The following is a 27,720-nucleotide window of genomic DNA, read 5'->3' on the forward strand; positions in this document are numbered from 1 at the left end:
AGTTGCTGGTAGTTCGAAATGATAATTTTTCATTGCACTTTCTAATATTAAAATTTAGGTAAATACTTCATTCATAAAATGATTGTTTGGTGTATTATATTTGCCAATTGCTTGTATTACTTTGTAAAGTGACCTTGGGTTCTTGAAAGGCACTATTAAAAATAAAACATATTATTATTATTATAAATATAGCAATGCAGATAATATTAAGGAATTAAGCAAAGGTCTAAACATTAAAAAAAATAAAAAAATAAATATAGTTTATATACAGTCTGTATATAGTGCATGGGGTTCTCTCACACTTATTTTTGTAGTTTTTATTTTAAGAAGACTACACTCGACCACATCAAATGTTCATAAACATTTATTTTACACCAGCAAATAAATGTTTTTTCTTTTAGTCATACAATAACCATGCTACAACATAAAGGTCTAGTATTATTCTTTTTAATAATTTAGTGTATGTACAAGAGACCTTCACTATAGAACTATGAGTAGCATAGTTTCAGAGTCAAATTCATGTAACATACCATTTGAAACAAGGAGTTATAAACATGACAAAATAAGATCATCAATAAAATAAAAAATGCATAAAATTACCATTTCACTATAATTACACTAAACAATTTCTCTTCTTTCTGAAGACATAATATGCAACAATTTCCTGACCATTTTTCTCCAGTATATTTTATTTATTCTCCATTAAGCAAGGTTCATTCAACGTAAAATCCAACATTTTAATGACTAAGCCATACTCTTTATACGAGTGTAGTTCCGATACAGATAATGCACAGGAAAAAAGACCACAAAGGCTAACATCCATTAAAAACCATCTAGAGCACTGGAATGAGGAAATGAGAAAGAGAGTAAGAGCGAGAGGAGAAAAAGAGCAGACAGTGACTGAAGATACCGTTGTACTCCATAATGAAATGTAAACAATTCAATGAAAAATCATTGGCCTTTGAAGAGTAACTAGAAAAGTGAATGAACATGGCTGGTGACATTTGTATTTGGCTCCAGTCAGAGCTGACATGGAAAATAAAAACAGACAGATGACAAACAAAATTCAGACCTGCCCACATAAACAGGCAGTGAGTAAAAAGCATGAGTTAATATGGCATTGATGGTCATTTTAGTGTTTGTAATTGCAGATTCAGAAAATCGGGTTTGGTATAATAAGGTTATTAAAGCACTTTCAGTTTTACTTGAAGAGGGAACTGACCGCGTGTATTGAGGTGACTCAGAACCACCACACACACCATCTTTTTCACAATTTCACTGAAAACAAAGTGTAAACATAATCAAGAGCAACACAATGAAGTTTAAGGATCATATCACTTAACTAGGCTGTATGACACAAAAATTGTTTAATGGTTTAGTTGAATCTTTTGAGGGACAATGCCACATCTCTGAGGCAGCTCAGAGGAGAATCTATCAAATAAATGCTAGTGTTACAGCATGACGCCTTAGCTGATCAAATAATCTTCAAAACATCAAAAATAAAGGAAAGCGCAACTGCCAAGTAAAAAAAACTAATCTCACACATAGTTTTGCATTGTGAAAAAGCCTGTTTTTAGGACATTTAAGATTTTATGCATTATTTTCATGACTATTAAGAATATTTCTCTCTATCCTTATTACTGCAGAGAACAAACCCTTGACCACTACTGTAATTAAAAAGTTATGTTACTTAGATACTAATCAAGTAAATTAGCAAATTAAATGTTCATTTATTTAATTAATTAATTTATTTATTTTTTTAATCCAGACAAAATAATTTTCATTATTGTCCTTTCAGGTTTTGGGAGATTGGACTTTGAACATGTATCCAGATGCTTGTAGTGTTAAAATAACTTTGCCACTCCAATAAATAAATCTGATGAACAAACATCAAAAATGGCTACCTCTCAGGAAATAATGTCTTCAAAATACAAGCATATCTCACAACAGACAGTATATCTTGGCATAAGGAGTCTCAAGTGACCACAAGAGGCCATTACAACAGACACAAAGAAGAGTTATCTTAACTATATGCGGCAACAACTAAAATATAAAAATGACCAAAATATACATATATTGTACATACACGTGATGTGTGTAGATTGTACATCTATATAAAAATGTCTCATCTGCTATAGTTTCCACCTTACATACACACTCACTGTGATATGACACTATGGAAGTTTATGTCAGATTGTGTTCACGATTCCCTTTTGACGAGAGAAAAGTGACAAACTGAGCTTAACACTAAGACCAAAGCTGAGAGCCCAAACATGTTATCGCACATCAACGAACAACCTACACACTACACAGAGATGACAGTTAAATCCATTCCATATATAGAGAAGAGTCCTAAGTTTGGCTCAGCTTGTTGCAAATGGTTCTCAGAATAAGACAGAAACACCAACATCCAGATGTAAATGAGCAAAATACTAAGAAGAAATGGCATATTATCAATTGCATCACTTGTATCTCTCTCTCAGAAAAAAAGCTGTCTTGAAACAAAAAACAACATAACGTATGAATAAACAAAGCGAAGCAATCCAAAGAATCCAATTAATGTTGAACGCGGCTGTGAATTTTTTAAAACTGAAACTCAATTAAGTGACACAAAGCAGATAAAGTTGCCTACAGGGACACGTAAGATTCAAACTGCGGTAAACCAGGAAGACTGGCGAGGTAAGCGAACTGAATATTTAAGATTTTAAAAATGAAATATATTCCTGCTGTTTCTCAGCGCAGTCGCACTAGTCTTCGAACACCTATGGCAAGTTCACAGAGTCAACTTTAAACCACACTCAAGTACTTATAAATGGGAACAAACATTTCATGTCAATAAATATAGCAAAAACTGCGGAAAATTCATTAAACGAAGTCAAGGAACAGTGCATGCCACAGGACGACGAGCAAATCTGGCTGGAGGAGTGAGGGAACGAGTGGAAGGCAAGATCGGAGGTCAAAGGCAACAAAGAGATCAGGGTAAACGACAGGATCTTTATTATCTTTTTTCTTAAGCTCGTTTTTTAAGCTATGTTACGGTGAGGCGGATGTGAGCCACTCTTGTGTGGGTGATGGAAGTGGTGCGTGAATCAGGGACAGGATACGCTAAAGAATTCAGCTCCATCGCTGGATTTCCTCCTCTCAAAACAGACTTTTTTTAGTTGTTGTTGAAGGATTCTTTCCATTCATTTTTTTCTCTCGGAGACATGGCGCAGAGTGGTGAGAGACAATCCACGGGGATGAGGGTGAAGAGAGTGGGGCATTTAATTGAAGCCGGTGTCAGTGTGGTAAGTAGTATGGTAACCGTCAGACGTTAGCTGGGTGGTTTCTGTGGCAGACGAGGGCTGCAACACGATGGGCTCACCTCCACCTGCCTCTGCAGAAAGATTTCAACAGGACATAATGGTTTGAACATAAAGAATCTGGAGGATAGTCAGAGTAGCTGTTTGAAGGTGGCACGTTATGGGCATATAGCACACATCTAACCTCTCTCATCGGACTGCAGTTGGGCCTCTAAGTCTTCAGGGGAAACATAGAATTCCTGTTCCTGTCCCTCAGGTGGCCGTGGTTTACACTTCCCACAGCAGCAGTTACAACAACAGCACAGGCAACAGCAGAAGTAGCAGCCTGTCGCCAGGCCACAGAAAATAAACAGAGCCTGTAGGGGGAGACAGAGAGCAACACAACAAATTAGAGTGAAAAAAACCCATTTGAAAGGACTGTGTCAAATGTTTCTTAAGCACCAAATCAGTATATTAGAATGATTTCTCAAGGATCGTGTGACACTGAAGACTGGAGAAATGTCTGCTGAAAATTCAGCTGAGCCAATACAGCAACAAATTATTTTAAACCTTACATAAAATACAGCCAAAAAAACTCAAGAGTCTTACCTTGGCCCACCAGCTGGATAGGACAAAGTAAGTGTTGACGTTCTCTTCTCCAAACTGTTCAGCCACATAAAGTCCCAGAGAGCCATACTTATCATAGATGTTTCTCTTTGTCGGGTCGTTAAGGATGGCGTGGGCATTGTTTATCTCTTTAAACTTATCAGATGCCTCAGGGTTGTCAGGATTCTTGTCAGGGTGATATTTCAATGCCAGTTTCCTTTAAAAGATTTTAAAAAAGGGCAAATAAACTACATTAAATGCGTTCAGATTTAGGCACTTGGACATAATGAAAAAAATGTTGTCTGATAGGCTGTTACAAAATAAATAATAATTAATAAAAAATAAAATAAATGGGAATAGATTTTATAGTATTGTTTAATTTCAATATCAATTCTAAACTAACCGTAAACAAATTATTAATTTGGTTTAACACTGAAACAAAAATATTAAAATGTGTTTAATTAAAATCTGATATGGGCGCAGCCAAAAAGACCTGTCAATATCACAAAAAAAGATTTTGTTTTTATAATAAATTAGAAAAATAAAATAAATTGAAACATATAAGTTTAAGTATAAACTGACTTTTTAAAAAAAGAATAATTACATTTGATAAATTAGTCAGTATTTTCATTAATATCACACTTTAATAGTACAGTAAAATGTGTTTAGTATCTTTTTTTGGTATGAAAAAATGGTATTCAGAATCATGAAATATCATTAATGCATAATACAATGATATCGTACCATGAAAATTTCACACTGTAATATCGCATTAAAAAACACTTCATAATGAGATCTATTACTTTTGTGTAGTCCTAGGGTAGGCTAAAACTGTGCATGGCAAACGGTCCCTGAATGCACTTAGTTTTATTGAGCTGCAGGCTTCCACATTGCTGTGTGCTGCATTTAGCCTATAAACATCTGATGAAAACTCCAGCCAGTAAAAGTGAAAAGAAGAGCAGAACGCTGTACAGGGACCCTGAGGAAACCACTGAGCTTCTCAGACTCACCTGTATGACTTCTTGATGTCATCGACAGTGGCCAGTTTGTCAACACCCAGCACATGATAGAGTGATTCTCCAGAGGTGGAGAGACTGCGCTGCCTCTGCTGCTCAGCCATGGCAAATCAGGTCCTCAACAATCTGAACACACACAAACACACAACATGCTAATATTACAAATCTCTTATAAAGTACAAAGCATGAATATTGAAGCATTTAATTTGAACAACTGGGAACATCATAATGCAATATTTCCAAATGAGGATACTGGGCTAATGACAAATGACTCTCTCATCATCACTATAAATCCAAAATAATCATGAATCCTCATTGTTTGCTAAGGTCATCATCGATAGATCTTTTCTTGCACTCTCTCTTTTCATCAGGCTTTCATTTTCAGTAGTGCTGTCAAACGAGTAATCGTGATTAAGCGCATCCAAAATAAAAGGTTTTGTTTACATGTAGGCCTATGTGTACTGTGTATATTTGTTATGTATATATAAATACACAGAGTTTATATTTAGAAAATATTTACGTTTATACATTTATATATTCATTCATATTATTATCTAAATATATTTAACATATAAACAATATATTTCTAGAAAATATATACATGCATGTGTTTGTATTTATATATACCGAATAAATATACAGTATACACACAAATATTATGTAAACAAAAACTTTTTATTAATCGTTTGACAGCACTAATTTTTAATCACGATGAGTTTACTTAAGTTCTTTTTAATTAAGTTTATTTAACTTTTTGGATAAAATTGGAATATTCTCAAAATGAAGTGAGGTTTTATTTCATAAAACATTTAAGTAAACATAACATAGAACCAAATTTCACAGATCTGATTTGAGCAGAAAGCTCTTCCAACCCCCAAGTAGTTTGCTGTTCTGATCTAACCAACAAAATCTCATTCAGATGTCTGCTCTCATCAAAGTTTATCGACTGTTAATAAACCCTTGAGTTGCTAAATATGTACTGATTATAAATTTGCCTCTAAAACCCAAGAGGACACAGAAAACGCATTATCAGATGAACAGCAGACATGCAGAGAAGACATGTCCGATATTCTCCAGATCATAGTTTGAGGTTTAAACACTAAAACCACTCAAGATAATTAGTAGTTTAAATGGATTTCAGATCAATACTTCAACATTAGAGACTAAACAGATCAGCTGGATCTTTTAAAGACAGCATAAAGGGCCCAAACAACAATAAATATCATGCTGCTTTATGTCATAGCATGATGTTCAGGCTATTGACACAATAACAGTATCACAAAGATGTTTCTAATCATAACCTGCCTAACTGCACACTAATACAGTAACGTTGAATAAATCCTTTACTACTGTACTGATGACCTAACTAGCACTCTAGTGATCATAAGCATTACTGATGATTCATCAGCTGACTCACACTTTTCCTGTCAGCTAATTCTTTCCTGTTGATCCCCAGAAAGAGAAATCGATACCACATGATTTCACGGGGTTCAGTTTCCAGCATATGTCATATTCACACCCTAGCAGGGTGATGACGGGTTTTTCTAAGTGTTGCCTTGTGAATCAATCAAATCCATATTGTCATGTGTAGACTGCAGGTTGCATGAAAGTCCTTAAGTAATTTGACTTAGGGGTATCCCTGAGGGGGGAAAAATCCCTGAGGCAAGTAATTTCTTTAAGAGTTTTGCAACAAAAATCTTAACTGTCACCCTTACTTAAGTGTTTATACCAAAGTCTTTAAGGGTATTCTATAGTCTTTGTTTAAACTAAGCGTTTCACGTTTCTTCCTGGCAGCATACGGCAATGGGCGCCGCGGTTGCTATAGTTACTACATCTCACAATAAACATAGATATGTATATCTCTGACAATAAACAGAACATAACGAAATACAAACCTAACCAACTAAAACACGAACAAATAAACGAGCGCTGTTTTGTGTAGAGTCGTTACCGAAGAAACCGCTTTGTATCTGCAGTGAAAGCGCCTCCTGCTGACCAATGACGGAAATTTTAACCCATGTTTTGATGTTGTAAATATGAACAGGTAGATCGACAAGAAGATAATGCATTATAAAAATCTAAACAATTAAGACATACATTTATATTGTTATTTAATTAATGTAACAATTGATTAATAATAATTGTTTCAATTAATATAATAATTGATAACTCATCCATTTTCTTAAAAAATTATATAAACTTTTTGTTTTGTGAAAAACTGTAAGTCATGCTTTTTACAGTCATTTTACAGTTTAATATGTTACCATAGTCATTGCCCTACTACGCTCATATGATATTTTATTTGTGTAGGTCTTAAAAAATGCCTTAAGTCTTACATTTGAGCTTAAAAATCTTAAAAATACTGAGTTTAAGATGACTTAAGGGAGCTGTTTTGGTCCCTTAAATTTATCAAGGTGAAATAATTACTAAGGACTTTGTAGCAACACTTAAGGGAACACTTAGATAATTAAGGGGAATACTTAATGACAGCCTTAAGGTTCTTTAAGTTGACCCTTAGGATTTTTCTTGCAACCCAAGTTTCACAAAGGGTTCCCTTAACTTTATTACTAAAGGATTTCTTAGTTTAAGGGCTTTCATGCAACCGGGCCCTGAGCCTTATTATGGTGTAGGCTACCAAAGGACATGAAACACAAAGACTGACACAGTTTCATATCAGCAGAACAATAAAGCAAAGTGTTAATCTGTCCCTCCATGTGCTTGCTTGTCTCGTCATGTCTGGAGAGGCCTGGGTTTGTGTCAAATCAATCTTGTACACCACAATAAGCTTTACTCAGCTGACTGTAGTACGTCCAACAGTTTACTCAGCATTGCTACACACTAATAATTCAGACAAGCATTCAGGGCCCCTGAGGAACAGTGTTAGACTCCTTAAAAGAAGATATTTGGGCACTTGTGTGTGTCAGATTAGGTAGAAAAATCTAATAATAGCTTTGGTGCATCGTTTATAATAGACCCCTAAACACCAAATTCTGTTGTGAACTCTGATGTGTTCTATAGCTAATGTGTCTTAAATTTATACGCTGTTCACTGCAAGTAGTGTTTAATATAGATGTTAATGATAACCATCCATCCATACAGGATAAAATTATGATTAAAATCCTTAGTATTACAAATGTTATGTGTTATGATGGTACATTTTCCAGAAGCATCATGAGGATTCGGGAGCTGAAGAAACGGCCTGGCTCCATTCAGCCTCACATGAAACTTTCAAACAGACCCACCCATGATCCCCAACATGGTGTCTGTGTTGACAGCTCACAAGATTTAGTGACAAAGCCAATAAGCAAAGCAGGAATTATAGGTATTGTTTCATTAGCGGTTCTTGAACGCGCATTGTTAGGGATTCTTTAAAAGAACCGACTCAATCGATGTATTGACTCAACCTGGACGAATTTTGAGTCGGTTCTTTTATTATTATTATTATTATTATTATTATTTATAGCGAGACCAGTATAGTGTGATTCCCAAACGAAAGACTGAAACTTACATCTGAATAACTGGTTGTTCAAATGGAAACGTGTAGTTAAATAACATTAAATAAATAATTTAATTATATATGTTACCAATTTAAAAAAAAATACTAGGACAAATCATTCCACTGCATATATTCTGCCTCTAAAAGTATGCGTAGTTAAATGTAATTAAAAATGTGTAAATACGTCTCATTTCTGGTTTAATTATAAGCCTATCTGTTGTATCGAAATCTTAAATTGTTTTATTACTTGGCAACAGAACCGGAATCGGAATCAAATTCCGCACGATTCCCATCCCCACACGCAACTGCGCTATTCGGTCTGCATGAAAGAGCGCTCGTTTTTATAACAAGAAATGTCGCACTTTGTGTCCGCATCAAGGTATCTCTATTCAAATATAATGTTAACAAGAGAAAATACACATACGATTCATTCACTCATATTATAAAGCTGAGGAGGGGCGATTTGCTGATGCGATTCTGAGCAACAAACGGCAGACCGTTTTTTTTCTGTTCAACAAAATGCTGATTGCGATCTACTGTGTTGATAGATTACTGCAATAGATTACTTCACCAAGCGGAAACGATTTATAGTTAATCTCTGACACGCTTCGCTTCTGCATCACCAGGAAGGGCCCCGGTGCGTTGCTTTGCTCTCCAGCATCCATATTCTCTGGCCTGTTAGCTCGCGCTGCCGTTACAGCACACAAGACCAATTCACCCAAGCCCACTTATAAATCAAGAGAGCAGGCAAAATGTGTTTTTTCTTTAGGTGTAACGTGGTTTCAACGCATGCAAAGCTTACCGTTTCGTCGGCCCCGGCGTCGTGATTAATTTCTGTGCGTTAAAGAAACCGACGTTAAATTTGTGTTTGCATCCCCGGGAACCGCGCGATCACGTAAGTGTACCAGATGCAGCAGATCTCGACAGGCTCCGCCCACCCGTGACATCACCACAACGACGTGCGCATCACCCCCTGTAGAACTAGGCCCGTTTCACTGGATGAAGGGGGTCTTACACTGTCACCGAGAGGATATGGCGCAGATTAGTAGACAAAACAGTAACCCTTATATTACCTAATGCCATGTGTTTTTAAAGAGCGGTAAACAACCAATGCTGGTACTGTTTGTAATGACCCGTAATGTTTCATTGATTTATGATTTTTCATGGAATCATGCGGCTCTGATTTGTCCTCTGTCTCCATCTACTGGTGAGTGAAAGGACTTGCATCGAATCATTTGTAGGCTACACAAGAAACACTTAAGAACGAGACAGATTAATTATTCTAATCATATTAGTGGAATGGCAATTGTCCTGTTTTATTTTAGATAAATATTTGTTATACAAAATATAAAACGTGTGTCATTGCATCATTTTCAACCAGCCCAGCCAAATATTTTAATACACATTTAAATTAATAAAACATTATATAAAACACAAGTGTCGAGGAGTTTCAATCCATTTGCTACAAATGACAAATAAGGAAACACCAATATGTCTCTGAGGGGAAGAATTTGTTTTCAGCATGATGTTGAGATAATCTGAGGCTGATCAACTCGTTTTGCTTCACCCAGCGCTATGAATATGGTGATACCAATGACGTTCACCACAGCCAGGACTGAGAACACATTCACCCAGGAACCTGTGACCTCAATCATGTAGCCAGACATGTACACCAACAACAAACCTGTGAAGTATAGTACAAAGAGAATAAGATATGGAGCAATAGAAAAATAGGTATTACAATTAACGGTACAAATGAGGTAGGATATTAGATGTAAGTAATTGCACAGGACTTGAAAGTGAACAAAATATTTTTCAGATTAGTTTAAATTATGAGAAAAACTTTATACGTTATGTCAACATTTTCAGATTAAGGATTACTTCAATATTACATTACTATTTACGTTTTTCTAATTGTCAAACAGAATTTAGATTGTGTACACTGACCTATCAAAAGGTACTTTAAATAAAATATTTCAATACTCCTTCCACAAGTATATGAGGGCATTACATTGGACTGTATACATGTAATTGGTTACATTACAGAAAAAGGATTATGACCCACCAGTAAAAGCAGAACATGTGTTCATAACCCCTGTAAGATAGAGAGCACCATATTTAGAACAATGCCTCAAACATGTTGTGATAAGCTATAAGTGATAAAATATAAAATAATTTTTTTTTTTATATTTTGTTTTTTTTACAAGCAGAGGTGGACTCACCAAACAGGGCTCCTGCACACGATGGTGCCTGGTCATGCACATTCACAGACACCCCACTGCACATGAAAATACACACACACAGGTTACTCTGTTTTACTACCTCTTCACTCTACAATCAGCTGTTGATTGGCTAAATCTTCTACACATTTACAGGTGCATCTCAATAAATTAGAATGTCGTGGAAAAGTTCATTTATTTCAGTAATTCAACAAATTGTGAAACTCGTGTATTAAATAAATTCAGTGCACACAGACTGAAGTAGTTTAAGTCTTTGGTTCTTTTAATTGTGATGATTTTGGCTCACATTTAACAAAAACCCACCAATTCACTATCTCAACAAATTAGAATATGGTGACATGCCAATCAGCTAATCAACACAAAACACCTGCAAAGGTTTCCTGAGCCTTCAAAATGGTCTCTCAGTTTGGTTCACTAGGCTACACAATCATGGGGAAGACTGCTGATCTGACAGTTGTCCAGAAGACAATCATTGACACTCTTCACAAGGAGGGTAGGCCACAAACATTCATTGGCAATGAAGCTGGCTGTTCACAGAGTGCTGTATCCAAGCATGTTAACAGAAAGTTGAGTGGAAGGAAAAAGTGTGGAAGAAAAAGATGCACAACCAACCGAGAGAACCACAGCCTTATGAGGATTGTCAAGCAAAATCGATTCAAGAATTTGGGTGAACTTCACAAGGAATGGACTGAGGCTGGGGTCAAGGCATCAAGAGCCACCACACACAGACGTGTCAAGGAATTTGGCTACAGTTGTTGTATTCCTCTTGTTAAGCCACTCCTGAACCACAGACAACGTCAGAGGCATCTTACCTGGGCTAAGGAGAAGAACTGGACTGTTGCCCAGTGGTCCAAAGTCCTCTTTTCAGATGAGAGCAAGTTTTGTGTTTCATTTGGAAACCAAGGCCCTAGAGTCTGGAGGAAGGGTGGAGAAGCTCATAGCCCAAGTTGCTTGAAGTCCAATGTTAAGTTTCCACAGTCTGTGATGGTTTGGGGTGCAATGTCATCTGCTGGTGTTGGTCCATTGTGTTTTTTGAAAACCAAAGTCACTGCACCCGTTTACCAGGAAATTTTGGAGCACTTCATGCTTCCTTCTGCTGACCAGCTTTTTAAAGATGCTGATTTCATTTTCCAGCAGGATTTGGCACCTGCCCACACTGCCAAAAGCACCAAAAGTTTTTGAGGCAGTAATTAAAGCAAAAGGAGCCCCTACCAAGTATTGAGTACTTGTACAGTGAATGAACATACTTTCCAGAAGGCCAACAATTCACTAAAAATGTTTTTTTATTGGTCTTATGAAGTATTCTAATTTGTTGAGAAAGTGAATTGGTGGGTTTTTGTTAAATGTGAGCCAAAATCATCACAATTAAAAGAACCAAAGACTTAAACTACTTCAGTCTGTGTGCATTGAATTTATTTAATACACGAGTTTCACAATTTGAGTTGAATTACTGAAATAAATTAACTTTTCCACGACATTCTAATTTATTGAGATGCACCTGTATAGGCTGATAATGCTGTATGATCATGTTTTGGATATGGCAGTTCATTCTAACCTGTTATTAAATGTGGACAGTCCAACAGCCAGAGACACACATGCCACAGCATGGATAAAGCTGTCTGTCTTACAGAGAAGGAAGATGAACACACTGGCTACTCCCATTGCAAAGAACTACACAAGCATGTTTCAAACAGACAAACACAATACAGATTACATAATGCAATGTATGAATTGTTAATGTAATTTTACTGTATATCAGGTCACATTAAAGCTCATAGCTGATGTTGTGTTACCTGCATCAGTTTCCTTACAGTCACAGTCCGGCAGCCTGACATAAATACATTAATGTGACTAATTACTGACAGAAACAATAGGGTTACAGGGTAACTGCCAGGCTAAGACATATAGAAATGAGAAAATGAAAATATTTTGCAATGTGGCGATTTTGTATGCAATTTGATTTGAACGAAAACTTTTTTTTTTTAAGAAAAATAAAAAAGGAAGCAAGAAGGTCCACACCTAAACCTAATTGCCAGTGTGGAATAAGCAGATTGTATGAAAATGTACAAATGAGATGCAGAAATCCATACAAATTAGCCACCAATTCAATTGCTATGAGATTGTGTTGGTTTTTTTCACCTTGCCTAATGAGATGATCAGAGATAGAGCCTCCAAACAGTGAAGTGGGCAGCGCCACAAACCAAGGGATCATATTAAACACCCAATCCTGTCATCAAACAAAATAGAGAATGCTTTAACAAATGAAAACATCAAACGACCAGTCGTAGGGAAAAAACCCATCAAATCCTCATGTGCTTCCTCTAGCCTGCCTGAGTGCACAAAAACTCAAACGCCATCTTATGATTAAACATTTTGTTTAGTAATATAGTTAGATATTATCACTACTACATATTAACATTATTGGTAAGTACACTGGGAGTGAAAACACTAATAAAAAGAGAAACAACCATTGAAATCAACTAATGTGCAATGGCTGGCATACCTTGGCATAAGGAAACATGTCTTTGAAGAATGTTGGTAGCCATGACATGAGTGTGTAATACGTGCTACTAAAGCAGAGATGAGCAATGATCATAGCCCTAAAACACATACACATGCAGTGAGCAAACTTCTGCATTAATACTCGCACATCTTTTAAAAGACTGATGTTTTAATTAACATTTTAAATGAGAATGAGTGTCCTAAAAATTAGTCATAGTGAGGGATAATGACACAAAACTTTGGAATGAAAAAAACATTGAGGGATATGTTGATGTTTTGAACCTCACCAGACACTAGGCTCTCTAAGGAGATTCAGCCATTTGATTTTAGAGGATTCAGATGCAGAATTACTGCTGATCCACAGTGAGTCGAGAGAGAAACCTGAACCTGTAACAAACAACCAAACAAACTCTGTACGGACACATTTAAAACGGTAACATATAATAAACACGATTTCTGAATACCTACATGATATTAAGATATAGCAGGTACCTCAGTACAGAAATGTCTTATTCAATAGTGCTGCATGGTGGTGAGTCAGATTTTTAAAAACAGGGTGTTGTAAAATAACACTGGCAAAAAAGATCCAATTATTCTATCCACACAGTTGCTATGGAAAACACAAATACTGAAGCCAACACTGATTGTCTCTGATTTACTGTGACTTCTCTAAGAGACTTCATTATATAAATTCTGACCTTCAGAGGAATAAAATAGCACTCAATCAAGAATGAGTGCAAAATCTGAAGAACAATGCTACTTAAATTAAACATGTAAAGGACCACAATTTAAGTACCTTGCAGGAGACATTTCCATACACAACAGGTCCAGCAAATAGCAAGGAGACCAGCTCCATAAAACACACTCCCCCATCCAAACCATTCCAGCATCAGGGAACCTACACCTCCAACCAGCAGCATCCTAAGAGAGACAGACATCTCAATGACAAAATCATGAATAGTGTGGAATAGGGGTGGGAGGAAATATCGATTCTTATAGAAAAAGTTTATGATACGAAATTGATGTAAACAGTCAGTTATGTTTTCAGAACAGGACAAAACATCTGATATGTCGAAACAGATCTGCGCAGTAGCATGAATGTAGCCTATAACAATTGTTTTTGATTTGTAATTATTTTAAAAAGTAGCCTGTTTATATAATTTAATAAAAATGCACAAAATAAATCTGATATAAAATTTATATGAAAATGTAGCCATGTGCAGTAATATTGAAAGCTGAGGATGCAACGAATCGTGATATTAATTGAATCGAATCGTTGACATGATAATCGTAATGGAATCGAATTGTGAAACCAGTGAGGATTCACACCCCTAGTTTGGAACACTAAATTACAGTACGTAATTCAAGAGATGCTTGCATACAAGAATCAGTTTTATTTTACACTTCAAATTATGAATTCAAATAGAAATATAGCTGCAAGCAGCAATGATGGGGCCAAGCACATCAGCGGCAAAATGAGGAGCTAAGCATAGCATGTAGCATCAGACCAACTTCAGCAATGATTAATTGAAGGCATTTTAAGATTATTGTAGTCCAAATGCCTGAAAAATCATTTAAAACTACTAGTAATCCGACTGAATGACTTTTCACTTTTGACCAACAGGTGGCACCATTATCAAATCGATGTGGTGTGTTCTGTGTGAGGTGACTATGGCACGCACAAAGTTTGGTGTCAAAATGCCAAAGCATTGCAGATACAGCCTCAAGTGTCATTTTGGCATCATAACTCAAATTCGTTGTTGTGGTATATAAAAACGGTTTTATCTATCAACACAAAATCCATAACTTTTTGTCAGCATGATCTGAAGATGATATGATTCGATTTTGGTGAAAATCGGAACAATGGTTGAGGAGTTTGAAAAAATAGGTTTTCAACATAAATCAAAATTGTAGACAGGAAGTTTGGCTGACTATGGCACCATTGCTATCACTGTTCTCAGCATGGCCCAGGGAATCTATTAATACCAGTCTCATTACAATAGGTAAAGTGCACAGAAAGCTATTAGCATTTATTTGAAATTACATTATAACTTTTGGCCACAAGGTGGCACTGTCTCAAACCTTTTTGAGTACCTTCAGATCATGGTCTCGATGGTACATACAAAGTTTCGTAATTCGTAAAATATAGCATTTTACACCATAATATTGTATTGTAGTCAATGGAAATTTCATGTTTTGTTCAATTATAGCGCCACCAAGAGGCACAATCCCACCAAATTTTTAATGTGTCCTTAGAGTGTGCCCATACACATGTGTCAAACTTGGTGAAAATATCTCATTTTGTTTTGGAGTTATTGACATTTTTATATATGAGATGAGAAAAAACAACTGACTGTCGACTGACTGCATTTTTGTACCACTTACTATCAAAATTTTGGCAATTGGGTATTAACATAGTCAACACGCTATGATTCCGAATTTCCTACGGTGGTTTCGAGTCGATCGGAGTAACAGTTTCTAAGATATTGCCAGCTGTTTTTTAAGCGCTAAAGTGCAACTCTGCACAAACCATAAGGCGAAACCTGGCAAGTTTGATACCGCTGGACTCGGCAAGGATTCAGGAGTCTAAAAAGGTGACTCCCGTGAAAATAAGTCGACACACTTAACGGTTAGACTAATCGACTTGAATTCCAAAACTTTTTGCCAGCATGGTCTATAGATGATCTGAGCCAATTTTGGTGAAAATCAGACGAACCGTCTAGGACGAGTTCGAAAAAGTAGGTTTTATGAACAATTGAAAATAGCCAAGGATTCAGAGGAAAAAATAATTTCAAAAGGTTCAAAAGTTATTAGCATAAACATGACTGAAACTTTGGACAAGTGGTGGCGCTAGAGAGTTTGACTTAGAGAATCCAAATTTGCTGTGGTTACTATTGACACTACCCTCTATCAGTGTGCCAAATTTTACAACTTTCCCGCAAGCGGTTCTATGGGCTGCCATAGACTCAAGAGCGGAAGAAACGGAAGAAGAAGAACACTAACGGATGATTGGGAAAACCATTATTATATCTTACCCTAGGTAGCACCCACAGGCCAGAGTGCTCATCAATAAACCTCTTTCTCCCTCCTTCACACGCTGAGCACAGATACTGACAAGAGAAGGGTAGTGAACCCCTAAAAACAAAGAGAGCATAGCATAAACTCAGAATCATGTCCTACTGAGAATTACATTTTACCTTTAAGAGGCTATGGAAGCCCATTTCTGCCACATAAGAAAAAATGGTAACAAAAAAGTCATAAGTATGACACTAAAGTACTAAAATACTAAGTCACAGTAAGATACTATAATAAGATAATATAAATAAGATTAAAAAGTCTAAATTATGACACACTAAGCCATAATTATGAGATAAAGGTTGATTTTATGACATACTAATTCAGAATTATGAGATAAAAAGTCTAAATTATCAGATTAATGTCATAATTATGAAACATAAAGAGATAGTCTAAACTAAATTATGACATACTAAGTCATAATTATGTGATAAGTATAAATTATATTTTATATGGGTGAGACAGAATTATGACACAGAAATCAAAATTATGCCTTATGACAAAGTGATACTTTTGACCAAAAATTCCAATACATACTAAGTCAAAATTGAGATAGAAAGTTGATGTTTTTATATAAAATTTGTATTCATGTCATATAAAGTCAAAATTATTAAATTATACATATGTATTTTTGTGATCATTTTGACTATTTAATCTCATAATTATGAATTTCTGTCTTAATTTTGACTTGTTATAATTTGTACTTTTATGTCATATACTGTATTTCATTTCAACTGTTTTTCATAATCTCAATTTATTATGTCATAATTATCATGTACCAAAGGTGGAAATGTTCTCATGTGGTGGAAATGCGCAGAAAAAATATAAGTAAATGTAAAAAATTTATATGAACATCTGAAATTAGTCAGGGTGAGCTGATTCTGATTAAACTAACTTAGACCCACCCTAGTAATTACAGCCAATGCCCCCAGCAACCGAATTTTACAGACTTGCTGGTGGAAATTTCTAGTTCAAACATGTTGATAGATATTTCTGTCCATTTTTGAGTTAATGAGATTTTCTCTCTAAATTCCCCTCATTCTTCTTACAATTTTCGCCCCAGCTGTCTCTCACAATGCTCTCACCTTGCATTACACCCAACAGAAACCTGGCCACTGTCATGGTAACAAGAGGTCGGAGTCCAATGTTGGCCAGAAGTGGAGTGATAGCCATCATCACGGCCCAAGAGAAGGTGGACAGCAGCAGTACTCTCTCTCCTCCTATCCTGTAAAAACGATGCTCACCATCATCAAATTCTACTTTCCATAATTGATCTACAACCTGTACCCTTCACCAAAACACTCACCTATCACTGGCATGGCCACCAAGTACCTGAGTAAAACAGTAACCCCAGAAAAAAGCACCCAGCACTATGCCAGTCTCGGTCTTGCTCCATCCAAATTCTTTTGCCATGGTGACGGCACAGATTGGCATGGCCATCCGTGACCAGTAGAGAAGACATGTGACTAACAGAAGCATCAGGGTCCAGGTCCGGGCCAGTGGCCTGCAGCAGGTGGGACATTATAATTACAACAGTGTATCAATCTGGTGACCCAGAGCACAGCACATTTTAGGTGCCTCACTTACAAATGTTAAATAAATTAGGCAGATATACAATTGATGGCATAGGATACTTATACAAAATTTTCAGTAAGCTTTCAAAAGACCTACAGTGGTGGCCAAAATGATTAGAACACTAGTATTTTCACCAGCTGAAAAATGGTTTTAAGTCAGTTATTTCTATCTTTTGCTGAAGTGCGTCAGTAGGAAATATCAGTTTACCATTTTGCCATTAGTTGAATCTAAATCCAGAAGAACTGTGGCAACGTCTCCAAGATGCTTCAAGAAACCTACCTGTAAAGCTACCTGAAAACTATGCTGCAAGTGCATCTAGGGCAAAAGCTGCTTTAAACGCAAAGGATGGTCACACCAAATGTTGATTACATTTAGTTAGAAGTTAATTGATAAAGAAAATCTATTTATGACATTATTTTTGACAGCATCCTCATTTTACAGCATTTTTACACAAGAGCCTAAAACTTTTAACAGTACTGTAGCTTGAAGCATATTGGAGACATTGCCACAGTTCTTCTGGATTTAGTCTCAGTTTGTTCTGTTTTTTCACGTCATTCCAGACAGACTGGATGATGATCAGATCAGATCAGATCAGATCTCTGTGTGGAGCACTGGCTGTTGTCAGACTCCTTGTGCAAATAAAAATCTCGCTGGATTATTACAACTAATGGAAAAATGGTAAACTGATATTTCCTACTGACACACTTCAGCAAAGGATAGAAATAACTGACTTAAACCCATTTTTTAGCTGGAGATAATATTAGTGTTCTAATAACTTGGCCACCACTGTACTCACCACTAAAGCATCCAGCCTATAAACAAAAATTAACACTGATTCTTACTTCTGAATTTTTTTTTTTTACTTTGTCTTCATAATGCTCATTCAGAGCCACCTATTAGCAATAATTAAGGTTTTTTTTTTTTTTTTTAAACTGTTCGTTTTTTCATGCTTTTGATTCTATGCTGTTGAAAGCCTGTATTTATGTATCATAGTTTCACAACAGTGTTTTCAAACAACCATTCTGTAACCTCAGAATTTAATTATCTTATTGCACTGGTATTACTGTACCATGGTACATTTTGACTGACTGACTGACAGACAGACAGACAGACAGACAGACAGACAGGATTCATCCACCAAATACTTTATCAGGGGACTGCAGAGACAAGGTAGACAAGGTATTGCAATGATTGCCAGGAAGCAAAACTGTTTGTTGAATGCCCATATTCACCATGGATCATGGTATCTGAGCACAGTGTTTTCAAACAGACATCCTGTAACCTCAGAATTTGATTACAGTCAGCAAACTGTAAATACACTAACAGACGTAACAGTAACATATTACCACTGCAATGTGTGTGTATGTGTATACATACATATATATATATATACACACATAAAACATATTGTGTGTAGTGTGCAAATCGTCTACTTTGTCTGTTCAGTCCTTGATAGTCCTAACTCTCTCTCTCTCTCTTACTGTAGGCTATACACACACATACAGTTAGGACTCGTCCACCAAACAGGTGGACCGAATAGGCAAAGACGACTATTTCCATGGAACTATTGCCAGGAAGCGAAACTAAAGAAAGGTGGATGGAGGAAAGCGATGTGAATTTCACTGTCCATTGACAACTCCCGCTGATTATACGAGAATGATTCACGCGATCCAGTGAGTTGTTCACAACAGAAATTGTTGATGCAATTGACGCACAAATACACTGAAATTTGGCATTGTTTCTAATTTCCTTTAATAAACTGGTTTTATCATACCTTGGCCATACTGTTGTCGTGTCGTTCATTTGCGTTATCTTTAGCCTGGACGTGTCACACACATTTCTGAGCGGTGTTTTCACAGAGTCCACAGGTTTCTGAAAGCGGTCCGATTCTTGCTCCGCAGCCATTGAATCCAACAGAGTAAAAACCGGACTAGAGCCGGTTCTGCGCCGAACAGGAAAGTTTACTACGGCATTTATAGAGCTCGCAGTAACAAAAAGGAGGCGGAAACGACCGCCGCCACACCTACGTTAAATGTTTGAAGAGCAACTCATCCTGGTTTGCGTGCATTTTTAAGGTGATGATTATCATCTAGGAATGTAGTAATTCTTGTACGTGTAATCATACAACATCATTCTGTATTAATTCTCGGTCATCTCTATGGAATCTGGAGATTCGGACTTAAAATATCTGATTAAGAAAAACTCCAGTAAACAAAATCTACTGTGAAATCAACTTTATCCCAAACAAGCAGTACAAAATGTGAACAAAAATGAAAGACAAAAATCATAAACATAAGGCTTTAAGTCTGTAAGGACAATGTTTGTTATTTTGTAATTAAAATGGCTTATACAATGAAGGTCTAAAACGCAACACTGTTTATGGGACATTATCAGCATCTGTAGCTTCTCATTAATAAAATATGAAGTTGTTGGATCCATGATCAAGATGGTTATATCAGTCTTTTTCTTTCAATCCAGGAGCTAATATTTCCCTAAAAAACAGCCTAATATAAGCATGAGGACATATTACTGTATGTGTATGTGAAACCAGTGAAGCAGTTGAAAAAATATATAAAATTAAATAAAATTAAAAATCACAAAAACCATAAGATATGACAGACTGAAAATGAGCACAAACAGTACCATAGGAATATTCCATGTTCTTCAGAAAATAGGCTACCAGCATAGTAAATGGTAGATTACAATAAAAATTTAGGTTTACAGTTTTCAATCAGTATAATTTTGTTTGAAATAAAATCATATACTGTTGCTTAAGTTACTTTTTATAGAGGCATCAAGGGAAAAAAAAATATTATATATAGATTTATATTTGCCATCCAGTCACTGACTGTTCATAAATAAGACCAAAAAAAAAAATCAAATGTGTCCATGTGGATTACAGTCTCTACTTGGGGTCCTCAATGGTGCCCTTGCTGAGGTCTGTCATTCTGGAGTATTTCACTTTTTTCTGGTCCAGTTCGTTCTGAGCCCACAGTAAAAGCTTCAGCAGCTTTGCTAACTTTGGAGTAGATTCCCTGTTCTCATAGTCTAGAACAGCCTGGTTCACCTCGCTCCACACCTATAGAGGGAGACAGAACCCAGCATTAAGGAGGGAGGAACAAGTCCAGAATTCACACCAGGTACAGTAATGCCCCCTATTATACTGTATATTAACAGGAGAATAAACCGTCATATAAATAAAGCTCACTAACCCGTTATGATGGTTATGTCCTACACAAATAAAGACACATACCTTCTGCCTCTGCATCATGTTGAGCAGGTCTCCAAACGGCGATTCTTCAGGGTTGTCGAAGGCGAGCAGTGCCAAGGTTCGCTCCATCTCAGTAAGGCATTCTCTGCTCTCCTCTCCCTGTTCGGCCAGCTGTGACTGCGCAAACTCCAGAGCCGCCTCAGTCTCCCGCAGACGGATGAGCTCAATCAGATGCTGCTGCTACAAGAAAAGTTAACAACAGTTTCACAGTAAGGGTCAGGTCAAGTTTTACTATTAGGATTGTTTTCTTTTCAGTACTTTTCAATTGTCATCTGGGGTGGAACAAGAGGCCTTCATTACTACATTTGCATGTGCATTGTAGAACACAACATGCCAATGGATTCTGTTATGGTTTACAATGGCTCTCTAAAATGCTCTGTAAGGCCTGGTTAACACCTGGTATTTACACAAGTGAACGACACTAAATAAAAAGGGTGTAAACAAGCTTGTCTAATTTCAACCACTTTCTGAGGTAGTTAAAAGCAGATTGCTTTCATAGTGTAGTCAATGTGGTCAAATGCGTTCAAGCAACCACAAAAGACCACCGTCTTGCCACCCACTTCCCTAACATGTAACAGTAATTGGACAGGTTTTGAGAAAACCCAACAAAACAATCAATTCAAACTATGCTACATTGTGCCAAACCACACAGATTTGGATTGAAATTGCAGTTACCTTATGCCGGTTTCACATTGCATGATTTTAATAGTTTTCACTCGCAGAAAGTTTTGTGGAAATGAGTGACAAGTGCATAGTGTGCATTATCAAAGAAGGGTTTTTGAGAAAAGTGCTGTCGGTGATTCTCTGCATTTCTTCCTTCTGAAAAGTTATGTAATGTGTGACCCCTTGTCGTCGATCTGTCATATAGTGTGCGCACAACAGCAACTACATGGTACCCAAGACAGCCATGCAGCGTGAGAAGAGCAGCAATCCAAAAACTTTGTGCAGTGCAGTGCGTGCCCAGCTTAAAAGGCACATGAAACCCCAGACTACTTTTTCAGAGATTTTAGCAGAGGTGTTTGTGTTGCACATTACAGAAGACCATGTTAGCATCCGTTAATTTTAATTGTTGGGGAAAACTGGTTATTTTTAAGCTTGTTTGAGCTATTTTCTTCTTCCGGGTTTAAAATCTACATCGCGTTGACGTCACAATTTGTGACGTGGCAAAGGACTATAGTACATCGATGACACGTCGGTGTCTATTAAATTATTCATGAGACTGCGTGTTCTTATCCTATGAGAAGACGCTTTGCTTAATTATTCACAACAGCATGAGTTGATTTGCTATGACAGAGGCTTCAGACTGTGAGATCGTGTACATTAACTGAGAGAAACGTTCATGGATTGAAGGAGTGTTTGTTTTTGCTTTGTAATAAGAGTTCAGCACAAACGCGATTCATTCACTTGAGTGTAACCTTTTTTACAGCTCATCAAAAGGCTTATATAAACGCCGCAGAATAAGCCTTAAAAGTTAACAGAGATGCAACAGCACGTTCATATATGTTTTCGATGCAGAGTGCAAATGGCTGTGCATTTGTGTTTTTAACTCGAAGGGAGCGAAATGAAGCGGTCTGAACCCGAAGCTGTCTGTGTTGTCAGTCTCCCCAGTGCTGAAAGGGAGGGTTTTATAACCCTTTAAGGTGACCATATGTCCCAGACATATTCTAAATTGCCTATATGTTTTCCTACTTACATTCTCTCTACAGTTCTCATACATTATACGCATGTACAGGTGCTGGTCATATAATTAGAATATCATCAAAAAGTTGATTTATTTCACTAATTCCATTCAAAAAGTGAAACTTGTATATTATATTCATTCATTACACACAGACTGATATATTTCAAATGTTTATTTCTTTTCATTTTGATGATTAGAGCTTACAGCTCATGAAAGTCAAAAATCAGTATCTCAAAATATTAGAATATTTACATTTGAGTTTGAATAAATTACCATCCCTACAGTATAAATTAGGGGTGTCCCCGACTAAGGATTTTCATAGTCGAATCGGAATTTTCGAATCTTGCTGACAGTCGACTGATAGTCGAATCATATGTTTTGGGGGCGGGGCAAAATACATTACTAAGAGTCAAGTCAGACATTCGACAGTCATAAATACTAACTTTAACACGCAGGGAAAATGTGTAATGGACGCCTCGCAGATACAAACGGAGTGAATAATGTTTTATGCTTTGATTAAAAGATAGTTAACATTAAACGTCAGCGAAACCCTAAGAATTCACAACATTTTTTACAATAGTGCTCTCATTATAACATTATGTAGGCTATATGACAGTTATTAATGTTCTGCATTTCTGTTTTGAGCTGCGCGCTGAAGGACCAGTAGAATGAAGCATTTGATAGCAGGTTTTTAATCAATGGGATTTAACTCATTTATCTCATATAGAATACGCTTCATTATTTATACAACATAACGTTAATATAACAACTTGTAGGCTATCTGCACAAAACGCCCCAATGCATGAACATGTCTGCGTCTGAGCGGCTCTGAATGAACTCCTTTTGTGGACGCGTTCTTCACGCAACAACGTGCAGAAACACGGGAACTAAACTCTAAAAATTCACAGTGTTTTATCATAATAGTGTTCTCATTATGTTATGTGTATATGACAGTCCCAGTCCCAGTCATTAATATTCTGCATAGTTGTTAGTCCTGCTCGCGCTGAAGAGATAATCACCGTACAACGAAGCGCTTTACTGCAGCATAACTCAACCAAATGCATCTTATACGAGATAAATAATATACACGATATATATAAACCGGCTGAAATGTTTTGAAATCACTTGTATTCTACCTGATCGAAAAAAATATTTATCAAAAGCTGTTTTTCTCTTTAGATTCTTATTTACAGCATTATCATAATAGGCTGTATATTAATTTATTGGGAGAAAACCGGTAGTTCCATGTGAAATCAGACATTGAGCACCCCCATATAACCAAAATGGCATGACCATAACACCCCGTGAATATTCGACTGAGAGATTGGGAGTCGAATCAGGCTCCTCGAATCGAATCGTCGACTATTCGGGGTCACCCCTAGTATAAATTCTGGGTATCTCTTGTTCTTTGAAACCACAATAATGGGGAAGACTGCTGACTTGGCAATGATCCAGAAGACGAACATTGACACCCTCCACAAAGAGGGTAAGTCATAGAAGGTCATTACTGAAAGGTGTGGCTGTTTACAGAGTGCTGTATCAAAGCATTTTAAATGCAAAGTTGACTGGAAGGAAGAATTTGGGTAGGAAAAGGTGCACAAGCAACAGGGATGACCGCAAGCTTGAGAATACTGTCAAGCAAAGCTGATTCAAACACTTGGGAGAGCTTCACAAGGAGAGAACTGAAGCTGGAGTCAGTGCATCAAGAGTCACCACGCTCAGACGTCTTCAGGAAAAGGGCTACCAAGCCACTTCTGAACCAGAGACAACGTCAGAAGCATCTTAACTGGGCTGTGGAGAAAAAGAACTGGACTGTTGCTCAGTGGTCCAAAGTCCTCTTTTCAGATGAAAGTAAATTTTACATTTCATTTGGAAATCAAGGTCCCAGAGTCTGAAGGAAGAGTGGAGAGGCACAGAATCCATGTTGCTTGAAGTCCAGTGTGAAGTTTCCACAGTCTGTGATGATTTGGGCTGCCATGTCATCTGCTGGTGTTGGTCCACTGTGTTTTCTGAAGTCCACAGTCAACGCAGCCATCTACCAGGAAATCTTAGAGCACTTCATGCTTCCTTCTGTTGACAAGCTTTATGGAGATGCTGATTTCATTTTCCAGCAGGACTTGGCACCTGCCCACACTGCCAAAGGTACCAAAAGCTGGTTCAATGACCATAGTGTTACTGTGCTTGATTGGCCAGCAAACTCGCCTGACCTGAACCCCATAGAGAATCTGTGGGGTATTGTCAAGAGGAAGATGAGAGACACCAGACCCAACAATGCAGATGAGCTGAAGGCCACTATCAGAGCAACCTGGGCTCTCATAACACCTGAGCAGTGCCACAGACTGATCGACTCCATGCCACGCCGCATTGAGGCAGTAATTCAGGCAAAAGGAGCCCCAACTAAGTATTGAGTGCTGTACATGCTCATACTTTTCATTTTCATACTTTTCAGTTGGCCAAGATTTCTAAAAATCCTTTCTTTGTATTGGTCTTAAGTAATATTCTAATATTTTGAGATACTGATTTTTGACTTTCATGAGCTGTAAGCTCTAATCATCAAAATTAAAAGAAATAAACATTTGAAATATATCAGTCTGTGTGTAATGAATGAATATAATATACAAGTTTCACTTTTTGAATGGAATTAGTGAAATAAATCAACTTTTTGATGATATTCTAATTATATGACCAGCACCTGTATATTTGCATTGTTTTAACTGTTCTCTCCAAATCCCACCTTCTTACATGCCACAATCGATCAATTATTTGTACAAAATCTAAACGCTATTGGTCAAACTACTTTTCAGTAATTACCTTCAGCAAGTATGAAAACAACAGGAAAACAAAGCCAAAACCCAGACATTTTAGGCAATTTATAAATCCAGGCCAGGAAATGTCCAGTAAAAAGAAGACAAACGGTCACCATGAATGCTTTGTATTCATATTTGTATTTGTGTGCCGCATTCAGGCCTCTTGCAAAAGTGATGTAAAGTGTGACAAAACAAGAACGGACCGTCTAGACAAAATCTAAGCGGGAAACACATTTTAATACTTGTGATCTTGACATTAGACATCTCCCTCCCTCCCAGCATACCCATATAAGGTCAGATGTTTACCTGAAGGTGAAAGTAGAGGTATCGATTGGTGTCAAGGAGCTCTGGGTGGAGGCTGTTAATGAGTGCAATGGCTTCCTGGATCTGACCTTTCAAAACCATTTCCCTGATCTTTATCCTCTCATCCAGAGAGTCTAGATCCACATTCGGCTCAATCCCAGATTCCATACGAAACTTCTCTGCAGCCTCTTTAAATCCCTCTGTGGATTACAATCATGATCAGAGGGGAAGTTTTATTCATATTTTTAATTTACACATATCTGTGCATTTGACTTGAATCAATCACTATAAAATAATACTGACATACCTGTTACTAGATAGTTCATGATGAGCCTGTTCATATCTGCCCTCTGAATGTGCACATTATTCAGTTTATCCATCCATTCCTCCTTTGTAATATCCTCGGGCTTTTCTGAATAACTCATCATGGATGTACTGTGGTAAACACAACATGTAAAAACAACAAAAAACATTTTGCACACATCCAATATAAAAATGCATGTGCACTCACTTTTAAATGCTACTATCAGAGAAGTAGTTTTATGTCCGTTTCTGGCTGTCCGTGTTATCAAAAAAGAAACCCGTTTTCGCTTTTAAGTAGTCTAAGGTTGCGATGTAGGTGTTTGAAGGTAAATGAATGAACTGCACTGTGCACGTTCATATTTTCGCGGTGTTTCTGCTCATAGACAGCACAACAGAGCAGCCAGCGGTTCACTGGCCAGTCAACAGAGTAACTTACGCGACGAACGAATTTGGAACGGTAACACTGATGCACTTGACAGGTTTAAAATTATTATTATTCGCATTAATTAGTTTTGCTTTTATGGAGGCATGAAAATAAACAAGCTCCGAGTGCATGAACCACAGCAGCGCGTGAGACTTACAGACGGGCTTGTTCAGCTATTTTATAACAATAACATTTGCAAATGACCACGCATAAAAACAAAATAATAGCCCGTTATATTAAATTTAACTGTTGTTTATTCATGTTGTTTGTTTGTTTTTCTCAAAATATGAAGAATGATGATAAAATACTTACTGTTTACGCTTATAAATAGCGGTGGGCCTCAGCGAAGATCACGCGATAACAGAGCTCTTAACGAGACTTGAGGGGAAGTAAGTGATTGGTCAGAATAATGACGTCACGGTTGCTGTGGCAAAGCTGCTTAAGGTTGCCAGATCAGGTGCACAGTGAAAATGGACTGATCATTCAGATTTGTTTTATTTACGGAACGTTAATATCTGGAAAACGTATTTATTTATTTTTTAATTCGATTTTATTTGCTTGGAAAATATTTAAGAAAACTCATATAAATTGCAGATTGCGTTTATCGCCTGCCTAGAAGTCGAAAACTGTCAGCTTCTTTTTACTGTTAAAAGTGTTTTTCCTACAGTCGGCATGAAATGAAAATTCACTCTATATATATATATATATATATATATATATATATATATATATATATATATATATATATATATTTTAATGTAGGCTATTATAGATCTTATTATGACTAATCAACCAGTGCATCTTTCTTTCTTTCTTTCTTTAAATTGACCTAATCAAAATTTTATAATTGGACTTTAGCAATAATGACCTAATATCTTTTTAGTATTGACTTTAACTTCTCCAGCAATTTCAGTGTTTTGTTCATGAAGAGATACAATATAACAATAACCTTTGATGGTTTACCTTGTTATTGTAAACCTTCACAAAACAAGCTCGAATTTGCCTAATCCTCTTATCTAGCACAATGCTGTTATTGCAAAACGGGCATCAAAATATGATCGAGAAAGATAATTGATGTCTCAGAGATTAGATGAGACTATCACCTTTATTATGTGGACCAGATGAGAAATCCCCCTGGTG

The 27,720-nt window shown here is 36.8% G+C and overlaps 3 protein-coding genes across 4 annotated transcripts; all 3 read right to left on the reverse strand.

The window, feature by feature from the left end:
* Positions 1 to 348: 348 nt before the first annotated feature.
* On the reverse strand, positions 349 to 9,353 carry dnajc5aa (DnaJ (Hsp40) homolog, subfamily C, member 5aa). The gene is made up of 5 exons (XM_058784054.1): positions 9,202 to 9,353; positions 4,898 to 5,029; positions 3,891 to 4,104; positions 3,487 to 3,658; positions 349 to 3,376 (listed from the first exon to the last, which is right to left on the reverse strand). The coding sequence occupies exons 2-5, from the start codon at positions 5,005 to 5,007 to the stop codon at positions 3,264 to 3,266; spliced, it is 609 nt and encodes a 202-aa protein (XP_058640037.1). The 5' UTR covers positions 5,008 to 5,029; positions 9,202 to 9,353; the 3' UTR covers positions 349 to 3,263.
* A 209-nt stretch (positions 9,354 to 9,562) lies between these two features.
* slc17a9a (solute carrier family 17 member 9a) lies at positions 9,563 to 19,909 on the reverse strand. The gene is made up of 13 exons (XM_058784044.1): positions 19,566 to 19,909; positions 17,523 to 17,720; positions 17,302 to 17,441; positions 16,177 to 16,276; positions 13,938 to 14,062; positions 13,429 to 13,528; positions 13,143 to 13,239; positions 12,779 to 12,866; positions 12,433 to 12,467; positions 12,195 to 12,310; positions 10,622 to 10,677; positions 10,465 to 10,494; positions 9,563 to 10,083 (listed from the first exon to the last, which is right to left on the reverse strand). The coding sequence occupies exons 1-13, from the start codon at positions 19,694 to 19,696 to the stop codon at positions 9,917 to 9,919; spliced, it is 1,383 nt and encodes a 460-aa protein (XP_058640027.1). The 5' UTR covers positions 19,697 to 19,909; the 3' UTR covers positions 9,563 to 9,916.
* A 101-nt stretch (positions 19,910 to 20,010) lies between these two features.
* On the reverse strand, positions 20,011 to 27,047 carry gid8a (GID complex subunit 8 homolog a (S. cerevisiae)). Of its 2 annotated transcripts, none has more exons than XM_058784045.1 (5): positions 26,893 to 27,047; positions 26,161 to 26,288; positions 25,857 to 26,053; positions 21,045 to 21,242; positions 20,011 to 20,870 (listed from the first exon to the last, which is right to left on the reverse strand). In XM_058784045.1, exons 2-5 carry the CDS (start codon positions 26,279 to 26,281, stop codon positions 20,697 to 20,699), a joined length of 690 nt encoding a protein of 229 aa, XP_058640028.1. In that variant the 5' UTR covers positions 26,282 to 26,288; positions 26,893 to 27,047; the 3' UTR covers positions 20,011 to 20,696. The 2 variants fall into 2 exon arrangements, with proteins under 2 accessions (XP_058640028.1, XP_058640029.1); XM_058784046.1 differs by lacking the exon at positions 26,893 to 27,047 and adding an exon at positions 26,365 to 26,851.
* Between the last annotated feature and the right edge of the window lie 673 nt (positions 27,048 to 27,720).

Source organism: Onychostoma macrolepis, chromosome 08, assembly GCF_012432095.1.
Source record: "Onychostoma macrolepis isolate SWU-2019 chromosome 08, ASM1243209v1, whole genome shotgun sequence".
Classification (NCBI taxonomy): Eukaryota; Metazoa; Chordata; class Actinopteri; order Cypriniformes; family Cyprinidae; genus Onychostoma; species Onychostoma macrolepis.

Excerpts from the sequence above, each read along its gene's own strand:
- dnajc5aa (XM_058784054.1), bottom strand. The coding sequence starts at position 5,007 with ATGGCTGAGCAGCAGAGGCAGCGCAGTCTCTCCACCTCTGGAGAATCA. Across the intron at positions 3,659-3,890 it reads TATCCAGCTGGTGGGCCAAG|GCTCTGTTTATTTTCTGTGG; the intron begins GTAAGACTCTTG and ends CTCCCCCTACAG. Across the intron at positions 3,377-3,486 it reads ACTGCAGTCCGATGAGAGAG|AGGCAGGTGGAGGTGAGCCC; the intron begins GTTAGATGTGTG and ends ATCTTTCTGCAG.
- slc17a9a (XM_058784044.1), bottom strand. The coding sequence starts at position 19,696 with ATGGCTGCGGAGCAAGAATCGGACCGCTTTCAGAAACCTGTGGACTCT. Across the intron at positions 17,721-19,565 it reads ACGACAACAGTATGGCCAAG|GCCACTGGCCCGGACCTGGA; the intron begins GTATGATAAAAC and ends CACCTGCTGCAG. Across the intron at positions 12,311-12,432 it reads CTGTAAGGAAACTGATGCAG|TTCTTTGCAATGGGAGTAGC; the intron begins GTAACACAACAT and ends ATGCTTGTGTAG.
- gid8a (XM_058784045.1), bottom strand. The coding sequence starts at position 26,281 with ATGATGAGTTATTCAGAAAAGCCCGAGGATATTACAAAGGAGGAATGG. Across the intron at positions 26,054-26,160 it reads CATGAACTATCTAGTAACAG|AGGGATTTAAAGAGGCTGCA; the intron begins GTATGTCAGTAT and ends TGTAATCCACAG. Across the intron at positions 21,243-25,856 it reads ACCTCTACTTTCACCTTCAG|CAGCAGCATCTGATTGAGCT; the intron begins GTAAACATCTGA and ends CTTTTCTTGTAG.